General features: G+C 42.7%; 1 protein-coding gene across 2 annotated transcripts in view; it reads left to right on the top strand.

Annotated features, from left to right (window-relative positions):
* The first annotated feature begins 267 nt into the window (after positions 1-267).
* The window catches only part of LIN9 (lin-9 DREAM MuvB core complex component), a 40,140-nt gene continuing 26,656 nt past the window's right edge, over positions 268-13,751 (top strand). The window contains exons 1-3 of one of the 2 annotated variants that reach the window (XM_083831217.1): positions 268-381; positions 11,548-11,580; positions 12,668-12,762. In XM_083831217.1, the coding sequence (XP_083687343.1) occupies positions 303-381; positions 11,548-11,580; positions 12,668-12,762 (207 nt within the window). In that variant the 5' untranslated portion in view covers positions 268-302. The remainder of the gene's footprint in view (positions 382-11,547; positions 11,581-12,667; positions 12,763-13,751) is intronic. The other variant, XM_083831216.1, reaches the window with a different exon arrangement.

The following is a 13,751-nucleotide window of genomic DNA, read 5'->3' as shown; positions in this document are numbered from 1 at the left end:
GGAACTATACAAGTAAAAAGTTTTCAGGTGTGACAGGCAGGGCTGCGTGAGGGCAGACGGTGACTAGGAAAGGAGCTTCCCCACTTGCGTGGGGACAAGCAAGCCCTTGACCTTCGAGCCTTGAGACGCGGAGCGCTGTGAAGGGGGCCGGGCACGGCGCCGCCTCACCCGCCCCGGCGGCTCCTGAGGGCGGCGGGCGGGCGGCAGTTACCGCCCCGCGCACGCGCCGCCGCCGCCACCCCGCGCGCCTCGCCCGCGATCGGCGGCGCCGCCCCGCGCAAGGCCCCGTCTCCTCCCCCACAATGCCCCGCGCCAGGCAGCCTTTGAAAAAGCGGCGCGGCTCGTTCAAGATGGCGGAGCTCGATCAGCTGCCTGACGAGAGTGAGTACCCGCGCCGCCCGCGCCCGCCGCGCCGCGCCCCGCCGCCGCCTCTTCGCGAGGGCTCGGAGCCCCGGCCCCGGCCTCCTCCCCGGCAGCCGGGCCGCCCAGGCCCCCCGCCGCCGCCGCCGCCCCTCGGCGGCGAGGCCCCGGCCCAGGCGGCGGTGCGGGGAGGGCGGCGAGCAGGGAGCCCCCCCGGGGGCGCTGGGGCCGGGCCGCCGCCGCCCTGTCAGGGCTGGGTGCGGCGGTGGGGCCGGGCGGCACTGCCCTGCCCGGCCCTGCCCTGCCCTGCCCCTGCCGTGAGGGCGGCGGGGCGAGGAGCGCCCTGCCTCCCGCAGGAGCCTGCTGCCCCCGTGCCCTCCGCCGTGCTGGGGGCAGGAGGGGGAATGGGTCCGTAACGTGTGGTGTGGGAGCGCCTCTGAAAGGCCGGGGGGTAGGGCATGGCCCTAGGGGGCACTGGTAAACCCAGAGGGGAGAGCTCCCAGGCTGTGTTGCGTGTGAGTGGTGAAAGCAAGTCATGTAGGAAGGGAGTACAGAAATACGTGTGTGTCTACATACAGACCCATATGCCTACGTAGTGTTTTTAAGTGTATTTTCAACATACGCAAGGGTTAGGTAAAAACACGCATAGATAAGGTACACGTTTCTGTATGCAGGGATTAATGCACAATGTACATTATATGTTACATAACATACAACAGGTGTTACAGAAGAGGAAATCTTCAATGTAAAATGTGTCTACCGGCATGTCTTCTTAGAGAGAATACAGTAGAATTTAGGAAGGCTGAGTTCTGTAAGTGAGTAACTGGAGGTGCTGGTGTGCCAGGAAGAAGAGAATATGAAGGGAGAAGGGGGTACGTAAAGGAGAAATTGTTTGTGACTTAACCCGCTTTCTTTGTATTCTCCAGTGGCGTTCAAAGTAATCAGTGGGGCAGTTTCTGTGTGCTGTGAATTCTAGTTTTAACTTCTACCATATGCCATAAGGCACCTACACTGCTGCTTTATGGGGACTGGGGGAAACACCCTGCCGCCAGGGTTCCTTAATACCTAGCAGTGGCTGAACAGGGCCCTAAGCTGACTTAAAGGGTATTAAAAAATACGTTTTTTAGCCCTTTCTGTACTGCAGTTTTTGCTTTACCCTATTTACAGGTATTTCGGGATCCTTTTGTTTCTAGTGATGTGGTAAGCAGGAGCTGTGATCCTCACTCAGTCTGAGAAACTACAGGACAGGGAACGGTGTGACATCAACAACTGAAATCTGTTGTTTACTGTTATAATCACTGCTGTATTTAAAGTTCTGGCGCTTATAGCTGAAGACAGCGTCTGTGTAAAGGAGATTCAGAGGAAAGGATGGGCTTTGTGAGAGGCAGTTTGGAAGGCTGAGATGGCTTATCTTACAGAGATGGCGCACGAGATGGAAGTAATAACTGAGGTGGAAAGGACTGAGCAAATGTGAATGCATTGCCTACGTAGAACACAGCTGCACACCTGCGTGCAGGTCATGCGTATTGATACTCGCAGATGTTATTTCTGTATTACTATTTACACAAACGTTTCCTTCAGACTAATACTTCTGTATTTTTGCAAGATAAGTGGCGTTAGTGTTGGAGGTTTTTTTCAGCACCTTCATCAGCTCCAGAAAGTGTGCATCTTACAGCATTGACTTTCAGGCTTACTCATGAGATATTTGTGTACCGTTTACATGTGATATTCATATTAGCTTATACAGGAAGATTCCTACGTTAATCGCTGTGGTAGAGTGTTACAGTACATTGTATATCTGCACTTGCTTATTCACGTGGAACACAGCCCTGTGTGCATTTCATTACAAATGAGCTAGTATATATTGCAATTGCTTAATATGGAAAAATAAACGTTACATCACACCCCTCCTGTTAACACCAAATGGTAGTCATCTTGAGCACTGTCAGCTCTATGAGTGCGTTGTGGTGGTTTGGAATTATTTTGGTACGGAATTGGTTATGTGTGAATATGGATCTGGATATTCACAAGAGTTCTGCGGAGAGAAATACGTTTTGTTGGAAGTGACGTGGAGTAGGGTAAGATCAGGCAGAGAAAGGTCTGCCTCACATCTGGTTTTATGGCCTCTATTCTTCTGAGGGGAAAAATAATTCACTTGTTTGTGTGTGAAGATTTTGTTGTATTGATATGCGTGGGGAATCCATTGTCATTCATTTAATTAGAACACAAAGGTGGATTTAGAGGTGAAGGGTTTTTTCTTGAAAGGCTTGACACGGTGCTCTTGTAAGATTATATAGACAATAGTCATGACGTTAGTTGAATTTTGATAATGGATTTCAGTTTAATAATTTTAAGTCTTTGAAGAAAATTACTCTGAGTAATCACTAAATCAATCAGCAATTTAGGAAAGTGTACAGACTAATAACCGTTTCTTTGTAAAAGTTATTCTGACAGTGGCTTTTCCAAAAAAATGAAAAATAAAAATCACGTGGGACATCTAAGAAGTTTTATATTTCTTTCAGGATCTGTCACTAGCTTTCTGTTGTCTTGTATGTTAGCTGTAGCACATCTCTACTTACATGAAGCTCTGTAAAACTTTAAATGAAGCTGCAAATGTGTGTCAAACTAAAACTAGGGCATTTAATAGTTTTGATAAATGTACGCACAACAAGGCAGATTTATATTTTTAGTGACACTGTTTTGTGCATCGCCATGCAAGCTCGTGAATACGTGAACTGCATCTGTAACAGAAGAGTCTTAGTGAGAGATGGCCTGGAGTTGAAATCTTGCTTCTGGCTGCACGGCATGGATCTTTGTTACAGCTCCAACAACTGTGAGGAGAAGAACTCATTCCTTTGTGGCATGTCTCGTTGTTTTAGCCAAATGGATATATGAAGGATCATCGTAAATTACTGATAGAATGGACGATCTCGATTTGGTACAGTTCAGTCATGTGTGCTGTACCATGTTTAGAATGTGGCTAATACAAATCATAGGCCAACTAAGAGAACCACAGTTTGTAATTAGCAGCAATTTATTGCTTATTGGGTTTACTCTCCATCCTCACTAGAATGGACAGTGTTTAAGTTGCTGTTCCTACTTCTGTCATACCCATGTTCCAGGGAAGGTACCATGTGTTTCGGGAAGTTAACTTAAAGGTGGCAAAGAGAAGAAAAAACTTATGTTGCCTACAGCAGCACCAGAAAGGTTTGACAGGTCTGTTGCTCCACCTGTAACAGTTCCTACAATACAGTACGTTGCTCAGTTTGCCTTAGGATTGTGCTGTAGCACAAACCCTTGCCAGCAGTGAGACCATTGGCACGTGAAGTGTCTGCCTGGCACACGAAGCAGGCACACGGTGCGTATGTTTTGAAGGCAATAGGTAAATAGGAGCAAGGTCAGCACAGCAGAAGCCAGCGTTTGGTGCAAGTAGGGGACGTTTCTCTGCTTTCATCAAATAGAGAGGGAGCTTTCTGGAGTGCTGGTGAACTGCTAGAAACATAGAAGTGTCAAAAAGTGTCTGTCTTGTGCTTTCATCCCTATTCTTAACTCTTTTGGTGAACTGGTTGTTTTCCAGGTACGTTGTAATTATTGTTACACCTAGGTCTTTCACTTCCAGTCCTATACTTAAAATGAAGATACAAACTTAGTCTGATAAGCTTAGATCAGTTTAACTCTGTCTTCACGTGGCTTTCTGCCTCTAACTTATAAAGGATAATAACAGTGAGCATTGCAAAATTGTTTTTGAAATCTTCCATGGTGATGTAAAAATCAGTCTCTAAAAGAGCTACAATAGTACCCAACCATCAAACTTTGAGGTTTATGCCTAATCCCATGACTTTTCTCTAGCAGAGTTTATAGTCGAGCAGTGGACTGTAATTGAGTTTTCACCTAGAATTATAATTAAATGCAGTGTACTCAGTGACAAGATAACTGAAATTTTGGAGCTCCATTATTCTAACCATGCTACGCTTATAAATCTGATTAAATGGCATTTGCTTTCGGTGTTGTGAAAGCACCTGCTTGCCCTCTGGCAAGCTGCGTGATGCAGCTGAGCGGTGAAGGCAGAGGAAGGGAGCTCACACTAACAACCTAAACAATCAAAATGATGGCAGTGTATAAGTTTGTCTGCAGTTTGTGCCTTTAGTTTAAGCCTTTTCTCACTAGTTTTGCAAGGGGAGAGGGATGCAGTGACCTGGTGTGAAGCAAAGTTCTGTGAAAAAGGAGCAATTCTATCGCAAATCTTATAACAGAGAAATTCCAGATCATTCAAGGTCCCAATTGCAGAAGTACAAAATACTAGTAATCGGATTTATATTGTAGAGACAGAATTGTTTCTGTAGATAACTGGGTCAGTGCCTTCCTGTGCACAAGTAAAGCTGAATGGAGAGGACCTGCGGAGTTGGTTCCCTAGAAGTCAGATTTGGAAGAAGTGAAAGCAAGCTAAGCTAACTAAAAGATCATCAGCACGGTGCCGCCAGCAGGAGCAAGCCACTGAGCTGACAGCGAGTGCTGCGTTTGTGTCATCTGCAGGTAAACGCCACCAAGTGACAGGTGAACCCAAGCAGGAAGCCAGAATGCGGTAACGTTGGGTGGCGAAGCGTTAGCAATGCAAGTACTGAAAATGGTACTATACAGCCACATATGTACTGGTAGACATCGCTAATGCTGTTTGTAGGGGCTTGTGCTTTAGGACAGGCAGAAGGGAAGGGGGATGTGGATCTTTTATCCCACAGGTGAAGGCTGCAGCACAGGCAAGCGCTTGAGGAAGAAATCCTCCTCTGCCCCCAGCACACCTCCTAGCTGTGGTTCATGGCACTGCCCCCTGTGTATGACGCTTCTGAGAAGCTGAGGGAAGGATGGGGCATACGCATTGCTGCTTCGGTTTTCCGTTCCTAGGGCAAAGGGGCTGTGAATGCAGCGCCATGCCGGATATTTGAGGCAGAAGCTCAGCAGAGCCTCGAGATTACAGCACTCAGGAGAGGGCTCAAGACGTATTTCATGGCTGCTAAGCAGTACCCAGAACTAATCGTTTTGGCATTGTTTGTACTGCATACGTTCAGAGTTGTATATTACCATGGTGTCAGCATATTGTCCATCATGAGAATGTAATGTTTCAAAAAGAGGGCTTTGGTGTCGTGGTTATTATCTGCACAAGTCCTGTAAAGGGATTCACAAGGCTGAAAAAATAGACTTCCCCCCAGAAGTTCAATTAGGATGTGGAAACACACAAATATCAGTCTGTTAGTGGTCTCATAACATGAGTGAAATGCTGGTCCATGCTTGAAGCTAAAGTTACTGTTCTTTCATTTATTTATTTACCTCTACAGCAAACCCAAATTTCACGGGGAGCTTTAAAGCTCTCGAACTCATTTTTTTCTATGATGTGTGTGCTTTTAACTTTCTAAGTTTTCCTGAATTTTAGTGGCAAATCATTAGAGATGCTTCCTCTGCTGCCAACAACCTTTGCTGTGCTTGTGCAAGTGAATGATCTCTAGGAGGACTAGCGACTCGCTCTGTGAGAAAGGCTGGTGTTTCTCCCCTCTTCTCCACAAGTGTCCACTGTCACACCATTTTTAGAGCCAGCAATGGAGTTTAATTACATAGGTTTTTGAGGTATTCATGCAATCAGTGTTAAAAAATAACTGCTCGCCTGTGCTGAATTGAGACAAAATGGTGTAACAGTCTAGTGAAGAAAGGTTTTACCTTATATTATCACTTACCTGAATAATATAATTGCCTGTATTGATTTAGGTATGCTCTTGGAATACCTCTTTGTGCTCACACATTAGTAAAATCAGCACCTATGGGACATCCATTTGGCTATTTCTAACTTCTATTTTCAAAATTATAACCAGCTGTTACAAATTCATTATATAAAAAAAAAAACTGAATAATCTTTCACAAATGTAATCCACTCAGTGTTCCTGTTTAAATGTGAATCTCAGCTGTTGAGAAGCTGTTTAAACTGCTCTGCCTTCATGTTAGTACTGAAAATACATGTCAGGGCACCCACAGCTGCCCATACTGAATGGCAGTGATGCTCCCTCTCTGTCATTCAGATATGTTTTTTTCAAATGGGATGAGGGAATAGGTGCTCGGTTTTAAACTTAAGCTTTTCCCCTTTTCCAAATATTGAAGTCAGATTTCAGTGCTTTTCCTCATGTCTCACGGCCGATCTCCACATTAAAAAGTACTATTTAGAGGGCAAGCTATCAGAATTCCTCTTTAAGCCTGTTCATAGCACTTGCAAAGCAGTCAGAGGAGGTGTTTTAGGTTATCTTCATGGCAATGTCCATAAGCTGGTGCTTGGAGAGCGAGGCTGGGGCAAGAGGAGTGACTGCTGGAGCGTGGACGGGGCTGGCAGACCAGGTGCTTTGGGACTGGGGGAGCTGTCCCTCGGCATGGCCCCTGCTGCCAGTTTTTCTGTACAGTCTGGTGTGAAAAAACATGGTCCTTATGGTGTTAAACCCATCAGACTTAACGTTATTCTAACGTTGATTTTTTATTTGATTCAGTTTTATATGGACTTCCGGAAAATCATTTCTTACTAGAGCTGTAAAAACATAAATACTCTTACTCCTGACTCTTTAGGTACTAATAAGTTCCCTGTTATTAGACTATTAAATGCCTTGCAATCTGTAACAGTTGTTTTTACTGCACGTCTGTGGTGCATATATTCTACAGATTTTTTTTTTAAGGCCAGAAAAGGCCATTGTGTTTGGAATATAAGTGCATCAGTTCTGTGTTTCCCTTTTCAACTACACTTTTCCCTTTAAAAGTAGACGTGAATTTGATTTAAAGAGTTCAAATGGTAGGGAGTCCATGTTGCCCTTCCTTAGCATAGTTAGTACGAAAAGTGGCAAACTTCGGCGTTTGTTGCTAATCCAAACTTACCCAATGTCATCTTTCAACAAGTAAATCTAGTTATGTCTTTCCTTGGAAGAGAAGGCTGCAGAGCTACTTCCGATCTGAATTCTCGTTCTTTGTAGATGTTTGCAGTCACTACAGATCTTGACCTTCTTTGGGAAGAACAAGATTGGGTGGATCTTGGCTTTTTTGCATTAAGGCATGTCTTTAGAGGTTCCAGTCTTTCTCCTAGCTCTGTGCAGAATCCTCTTCCAATTTTTCAAACTCAGTGAAGTATGGACACTGTGTTCAAGTAATACATTTACTAGCAACATAAGCAAAGCAATAAAATCATAGAATGGTTTGGGTCGGAAGGGACCTTAAGGAGGAGCTGATGTAAATTGCAAAAATATTGTTACGTAATTGCCATCAAAGGAAAAACAGACTATGAGAACCGTGGTAAGCAAAGAAGTGCATAGGAAGCGGTGATGTTTTTGCTTTGTTTTAGAATATCTTTCTGCAGGTTTTTCTGATGAAATACAAGCTTGCCAAGTGCAGCAATAAGTGAAGCTGGAGTTCAGTCCAGTTGGTGGCTGGTCACCAGTGGTATTTGCCAGGGCTGGCTGCCGGGGACAGTTTCATTTAACATTTTTATCAGTGGTCTGCATGAGAGGATCAAGTGCACATGTAGTTAAGCTAGCAGATGGTGCCAAGTTAGGTGGGAATGTTGAGCTGCTGGAGGGCAGGAAGACTATGTGGAGGGACCTGGACAGGTTAGATCAATGGGCCAGGTTCAGCTGTGTGACATCCAGCAAGGTGAAGTGTTTGGGTCATACCCCTGCACTTGGGCCGTAACAACCCCGTGCAGCGATAACAGGCTTGGGGAAGAGTGGCTGGAAAGTTGCCCTGCAGAAAAAGACCTGGGGCATTGGTTGACAGCTGGCTAACAGGAGCCAGCAGTGTGCTCAGGTGGCCAAGAAGGCCAGTGGCATGCTGGCTTGTATCAAAAGTGGTATGGCCAGCAGGACCAGGGAAGTAAAAGGATAAAAATAAAAAAAAAAAGCCAACCAGGATACGGTTGGCTTTCTGGGCTGCAAGCGCACATTGCTGGCTCATGTTGAGCTTTTCACCAACCAACACCCCCAAGTCCTTCTCCTCAGGGCTGCTCTCTATGCGCTCATAGCCCATCCTATATTCATGTTGGATTGCCCCGACCCAGGTGCAGGACTTTGCACTGCATGAGGTTTGCGTGTTCCCACCCCTCAAGCCTGCCTAGGTCCCTCTGGATGCCATCCCTTCCCTCCAGCGCGCTCACTGCCCCACACAGCTCGGTGTCACCAGCAAACTTGCTGAGCGTGCGCCCAGCCCCACTGCTGCCCTATACTCAGCAGGGTACTAAAACACATCTAAGCCGCTCATCCAGTTCACAGTGGAATAACATGGCCATGTTGAAAGCAGATCTAATTTCTGATCCACTGCTGTGGTGTTGGCTATACTTCCACCTTAGGCTGAGGTTTTCTCGCTTTCAGTATTGAGTCACTTCCATGACGATCTGAACCGGGAGGAGCTAGAATTAGATTTTGGTTTTAACATCCAATGCGATGGATAGGCCTTTCATCCTTTCCACCCATTTCTTAAGCGTTTGATGTTTGTACAAATGAGATGTGTCATTGTTATAACAGGTATTTACATTCGAGCACATGTTTAGATTCTGCTTTAATCTTTATCTGTATAATTAAAATGCTGTTTAAAAAGACTGATTATATATTTGTTGTTCAGAACAGAAGGAGTGTATAAAATCAGTGGTATTTAATGTGGGGTCGTGCTACTATAAATCCAACAATTCTAACTAAAACTTAGGATAGTTTTTAAAAAGTGAATGTATTCTGAATCACTCTGCAATTTTTATAGTTTCTGAAATGCTTTCATCTGCGTTAAATATTGAATATGTTTTATCGTAACTCATTATTGCTCAGAAGATCATCCTAGTTTTTGTTTTTGTGGCCCTGGTTGTATGTAAAATACTGCTAAAGTAAATGGAAAAAGCAGGGGAATGTACAGTTTTCCTTGAAGTTTGGTAAGATAATGAACTTTATTTGGACACCCGTATTTCTAAATAAAGATTCCCTTTTCTGTTTAGATTACTTCATTTGCAGGTTAAGTGGGGAAAAAAAATGGAAATTGTCTTAAGTATGCATCTGTTGAGGATTTAGGTTATGGGGCAACCTACTGATTCCTAGCTATGCCAAGTGGATAAGACTTTGGCAGCTAACGGTGTTTGGAGTGGTAATCCTACAAAACTGGAAGATAGCACAGCAGCATTCTGATGTCCATCACTTCTCCACCTGGTGATTTTGATGCCAGTCACTTAATGCCCTGTTCTACTGACCGTCATCAGTCTTACCAGTGAAGCACCGAACTTTGGTGGTTAGCAAACAGTCTCAGGTACTTCACCTATGAGACTGAATCCCCTTGTAGCAGCTTTGCTGCATCTTGCTGAATTGTTTCGTTCTTGCTGTTGACAAATTAAACTTTGACTGAATTGATTTAATGTCATTCGTATGAGGAAGATGGTCAGAAAAAGGAAATTATTGTGTGTTGAGGTGAAATGCTTGAGACTTTTCAGATTAGTGTTCCATTTTGAGAAGCCAGCATCTTCTCCATCCAACGGTACTGATGATTCAGCTTTTGCCTCTCCATCCTCAATGATGTGTACTTTCCCCCTGTGTTTTTAAACTGCGTGTATTTATTAATCCCTGCGCAAAATTCCCACCATCCCTTACACGATTTTTTTGGGAGGATACAGGTTTCTTCAGCAGCCGTTACGTGACTTGTACTGTTCGGGACTGCGTTCCTAGTGAATAGCAGGGTATCTGTGTATTTATGCAAGCACGGTGTATGGCATGTGTTATTAGTATGAAATACTTTAAAAGAAAAAAAAATGCCCACGATGGCTTTAATTAATCCTGTAATATCTTTGAGGTATAAATCAGTAGTACCGTGCCACACCTCCATTACAAGAGCTGAATTCACTGTGAACAAGGTCACCATAGAAGTGAGTTCCTGTACCAGCCACTTTTAGGCCTCCAAACCATCAAAGGTGATAGATCAGAAAAGAAACGAGTAGGAAGGGCAACAGTACAGCCCAGGTCTGTCACTGTATTTCTGACATTTAATCCCATGTGTAATAGCCATTTTAGATTTGGACAGCTTGGAAGATACTGGGATGGGGCCCTCTTAACCATCAACAAGTGAAAACTAGTTCAATTTTATATCTCAAACTCAAGCATATTTTTAACTGTTTGCAAATAATACTTTTATTTTGTATTATTTTTTTCTACACAAAGTACAGTGAGATGGTAGTGAACAAAATATGTTGGAAAAAAATAAGGAAAGTAGGTGTTTTGGTCTTTTTTGTCCTCGCTACACCTGTGTTTCCTTCAAGGGTCCACCCAAAGCCAAAATACTCCATTCTCGTGGAAAGGGGCAATAATTCATTTTTGGCTCTGTGATATTCCCTTGAATGAGTCCCAGTGAAGGAAGGATCTTTGGCACGATAAAGTTAATGGGTTTAGGACATAGATACAGAGCAGTCACAAGCAAAGAGATTTTCAGACCTTTGGAGTCAAAAGTTCTCATGGAATTTCCAAAGAGAAACTGAAGGAGGAACCTGGGGAAAGTGAGGAGGAGGAGAGGATGCAATGCAAGAATGAAAGGTGTTGCAACAGTGGAACATGTGGGAAGTTAAACCTGATTTGAAAGAAAAGCATGAATGTTGAAGCACCGTCAAGCAGAAATATCTTTTCCTTCTCCTAATATAATTGCTTCAAACGGTTTATTCTTAGAGAGACACTTGCAAATCGCAGAGCGTGAGGGCAGCAGTCAGGCTTGGCTTTGTGCTTTCTGGCCCAAAACCACTGCAGAGGTTTTGCGGGAGCAGTGAAATTCTGAAGGATGCGCTACCCAGTTGGAACAGTGAAAGCAGAATAAAGCTCACACCTGCATTTCTAATGCCTGACTGCTGCATTTCTGTGCAAGGAGTTCCCACCAGGGGGCAACGGGCTAGCCATCTCTCTACTTTTGGTTCAAGCTTAGTTTGCCGAAACTGCTGCTTCCATGGATTTTTTTGGCATTGAAGAATTTTGAATTAGTAGGACAATAAAAAAGTTAATTACTGTACCCTAGTAAATTGTATAATATAGTTACAACTGCATGGAAGCATGTAGATTGGACATGAAGCCCATTCAGAATCTGCTGTGTTAAATAAAAGCGCTCAGCATTTGTATTCTTTGAAATAACTTACGATTTATGTGGATTTTCTGATGTATTCTATTGCAGGTTCTTCAGCAAAAGCACTTGTGAGCTTAAAAGGTAAGCAACTAATGTTATTTACATGTACAAATGAAACAGCCATGCTGACCTTTAGGCATGCTTAGTTTCTGGCTTCAAAAACTTCAAGAAAATAACACTGAAAAACAGTGTTGTTGGTTTTTTGTTTGTTTTTTTTTTGGGGGGGGGGGGGGTAAAATATGATTAGTTTTATTGTGTTTACTTGTTAATTCTGTAGATTGATAATCCTTGGTGGTTGAAACTGCATATGTCGTGGTGTATTTAGACACTAATCTTCTGGGTGACATTCCTGAAGTGTGTTTCTTCTTAAGTACCTTCTTAGGCATCAGGTTTGATGAGAAAATTGATGTAATTTTTTTCTGTCTTGAAGATGAGACAGGAGAAGGATTCTCAGTGAGATCTAAACATGTGACAAAATTTACATTAGGAAGGAAATTCATAAACCCATTGCGTTTTCTGTCAGCAAGTTGTAAACTAACTCAAAAATCTTTTTCTTATATCTTTTATTTGAAAGTGTTTTCCCGGACGTTACATACAAATTTTGAACACTTACAAAATACCCAACAATAGAAATTTCTTTACATATTATGAGTCTTATATTACACAAGGAAGAAGACATGGTCTGCTGAATCTGTTTTAATTAACATAGCTTGTTTCAGTTAAATTTGTTTGACTTGTTGATGTACATTCTATTAATCACTTTTTAAAACGAAGGTAGCCAGGTCTTTTAGAGCTTTACCTTCTCCAAGATTAAGTTACAGCTGTGATAAAGCTGTCTAGATGCATGTTCCCCTGTGAGTGGAAATAATGGAAGTAACTGATTCCAGCAAAGGAGGTTCCTGAAATCTATTTTTCTCAGGAATAATAAAGTTTTTTCAAGTTTCTCCTTGTACTGAAAATTTCATTCAATTTTTTTAGTTAATGTTTAGAACAATTTAATACAAATATTGAGATCTAAAACCCATTTATAGTTGAACCCAAAGAAGACACTGTAAATAACAAAAGATATATTAGTAGACGATGATGTTATGCTAGCTTTTGGGTAATAGCTCTGTTAAAACACACACATATGGCTATGTATATTAATGGCACAAATTCTTCACAACAGAGGGAAGCTTATCCAATTCGTGGAATGAAAAATATAATTCTCTCCAGAAAACACCCATTTGGAAAAGCAAGAATGCTGGTTCTGCTGCGGAAATGGTAAGAAGCAGTAAAAAGACAACTTTTAGATTGGTTAAATACTGTAAAGTTAATCAAATGTAAGGATCAGAAAATTTGAGAATTCATACTTTCATAATCTTAGAATGTTAAACTGTATCCTTCGAAAGCAGTCTACACAGTTTCAGCATGAGTTGAAAGCATTTTTCATAAATGAATAAGCAAACTAACTAAATTGCTGACCTTGTTCAAGATAGCTCATAATCATTTTCTCTCTCTTTTGTTGAGAAAATGTGTGAAATGTCTGTACTGAATCTACAGACCTTGAACGTAAGAAACTCCACTTCTTGTCAACCATTTGCTTTATCTCATGAAATCTCTCATTTCTAATTTTGGCTGAGAACTGATGCATAAGGAAAAGGAAGAGAAAACATCAGAGCGCACTTCTATCATTGTGCCTTCTGCAGGAGAGGTTTTAATAAAAATAAAGAAATGTTAGGGAAATGTCCTGCAGGGTTCTGAGAGGACTTATAAGGGGACCTTAAGTTAAAGAATGGCCTTGGAGTGGGGGAATGAAAGGTAAAGGTAAAGGCCTTGAAGCCTCCAAGGCTTCCCCCATTGTTTAGGTTGACCGTTTCCACCTTTCTGAAGCATTCCATTGTCATTTCTTTCCCCGTTGTATCAAGTTCAGACTTTTCTAGATTATTCTGGACTTCCCCTACCTTACCTAGTTACTTGATTTTTGGTTTGGTTTTGCCAACAGCTATATCACACCTGATGCCTTGTTTGTCTACATATGTATTAACTGTGTGCTCTTTCTACAACACCCTGGAGAGTATATGATATGCTCCCTCAACAGCTATGCAGATCTTTCTCCTATGTTCTTTTGGTGCTGCCTTCTTCCACAATAACTGCAACCAACTTGCCAATTCTCACCTGGTTTTTATTCAAATCACAAGTTGTTTGTTTATTATGAACTGCTTGCTTACTTGAAGGGAAGAATTTTGTTTAGAAACTATGGTACTTGCCTG

The sequence above is a fragment of the Anser anser genome (genome assembly GCF_964211835.1).
Source record: "Anser anser genome assembly, chromosome: 3".
NCBI classification, from domain to species: domain Eukaryota; kingdom Metazoa; phylum Chordata; class Aves; order Anseriformes; family Anatidae; genus Anser; species Anser anser.
Note: the sequence above shows the minus strand (reverse complement) of the source record. Positions and strands in the feature narration are given on the sequence as shown.